This window comes from Ciona intestinalis, unplaced genomic scaffold (assembly GCF_000224145.3).
Source record: "Ciona intestinalis unplaced genomic scaffold, KH HT000893.1, whole genome shotgun sequence".
NCBI classification, from domain to species: Eukaryota; Metazoa; Chordata; class Ascidiacea; order Phlebobranchia; family Cionidae; genus Ciona; species Ciona intestinalis.
In genome coordinates, this window is record NW_004191214.1 from 1,975 (window position 1) to 3,849 (window position 1,875).

General features: G+C 34.2%; 1 protein-coding gene across 2 annotated transcripts in view; it reads right to left on the reverse strand.

Annotated features, from left to right (window-relative positions):
• LOC113475552 (calcitonin gene-related peptide type 1 receptor-like) overlaps window positions 1–1,820 on the reverse strand; it is a 3,231-nt gene extending 1,411 nt beyond the window's left edge. The window contains exons 1-3 of one of the 2 annotated variants that reach the window (XM_026839770.1): window positions 1,643–1,820; window positions 914–1,005; window positions 87–201 (exon numbers count right to left, since the gene is read on the reverse strand). In XM_026839770.1, coding sequence (XP_026695571.1) covers window positions 87–201; window positions 914–1,005; window positions 1,643–1,715 — 280 coding nt within the window. In that variant the 5' untranslated portion in view covers window positions 1,716–1,820. Of the gene's footprint in view, window positions 1–86; window positions 482–913; window positions 1,006–1,642 lie in introns of those variants that run through there. The other variant, XM_026839769.1, reaches the window with a different exon arrangement.
• Window positions 1,821–1,875: the final 55 nt, after the last annotated feature.

The following is a 1,875-nucleotide window of genomic DNA, read 5'->3' on the forward strand; positions in this document are numbered from 1 at the left end:
ATCGTTCTTTACAGATATAGGTTGTCAAAATTTTTGTACCTCGAAATGTTTTCAAGTCTTTAAAGATCATATGCAAGACGTATTACCTGGCTTACTCCTGGTATTGTGTGGGAATGCAACCAAAGAACGCTTGCAAGGGCATTTAGGATGTAAGAAACGAAGAGATGCTTGTGCATTGTCACGCGCTGACACTGAAGGGACCTGAAACACGACGCAGAGCTCGGTTCAAATCCAATATCACGTCAATAGCATGCCAATAAACCGGCTCATTAATATCGAAGATGGGCGGCAAAAGTGATATTGGTGGGCTCGTTTAATAAGCTAAATCTTGTAGAAAATAATAATGTATTATTATTAAGGCGGGATTTACGTTCTCGCCATAATTTGTGGCTGTATCATTATACAAATCAAACTGGTATCTATCTATACAGAAATGAAGACATGTTTAATATACGGTAAGGTGGGAAGATAGGAAACCTGTTCATTTTATTTTCTCGTCTAGATTAATAGTAAACACAGACCATTAAAAAAAAATTAAAACCGTATTTTCACAACGCCCCATGGACATTGGTGTATGGAAGTCATATAGGAATACGGTTTTATAATTGTTTGAATGGTATTTTATTACTACCAAATGGAAAATAAAATGAAAAGGTGTCCTATCTTTTCCCACTCTACTATTAGGCCGAATATGCAATAAAATAATCTACTATTAGCATGTTATGATTAAAAAGTCACCAATCGAAAAAAAAATTAACTACCATTTTTTCTAAAACGCGGAATTTACGGTCGCTCCATAATTGTGGCTTCTATATTTTGTAATACCATAAATAGGACTCCGTATAAAAACACACCAATTGTATAATTTATAAAAACTAAAAAAATGTAAAAATAAAAATACAAAATGAATTACCTGAAATGGAAGAAAATAAACAAAGCCACAAGCAATGTTATCATCGAAACTGAGTAACCAGAAATCGCCAAGCGATATTTGGCCCAAACAGCCTGCAAATTAAATTCATTAAAGTCGTGATTGAAATAGATTTTGATATCAGTCATAAATGTCACTCAAAAACTTATTAGGGCAGTATAGGTATAATTGTATCGGTATTTTTGACTCTTTCGTAGAAAACTTATTGTAGAATTACTGTTTGTCGTATGCTAAAAGACAAGAACTGTGTTAGAAAGTAAAATAAATTAACATTGATTTTAACACTTTTAATATTGTAAAATAGTTTCGGGTGACCTTTACCACCATTATTTTATAATGCTGTTATATTTACATATGGGGAAGCATTCACAAAGTACAATTAAGTGGAGTAAGAAGGCAGCAATTAACGCTCGTGTATTTAACAACGCTCTGTTGATCAGTCTTAAGGATACGGGCATGGTTTAATATTTTTTGTTTACTATTACACTAGACGTTAAAATTGAACAAAAACAGTGGCCATCTTACACCAACGTACAAAAATACTCAAAACATATTCACCCACAAAGTTACGTACGTAGTATAACTTTAAGCGGACACGGGGTGTATGAAACAGAACACCCGTGTATAGCGACTTCCCTTGCCCTTACATTCATTCAGTTACATTCATTCAATCATTTTTTTTTTGGTAAATAGTTAATTAAAAAAGAGAACCTCTTGACCCTTTTGCAGTTGGCAGCGTGAGTAGTTTGTCCACTGGTATTGTGTAGTAGGATAACGGAACCATTCGCCATTAGCTTGGCACGGACGTACAGCAAACTCTGCGAGAAACAATTGTCGGTTGGAATAAAAATCACACTGTTATTAGACCGACATAGCTTATGGTAAATGAATGTACGAACATATTACACATCTTAACTGATTATACCCGCTCGTATATGCGTATT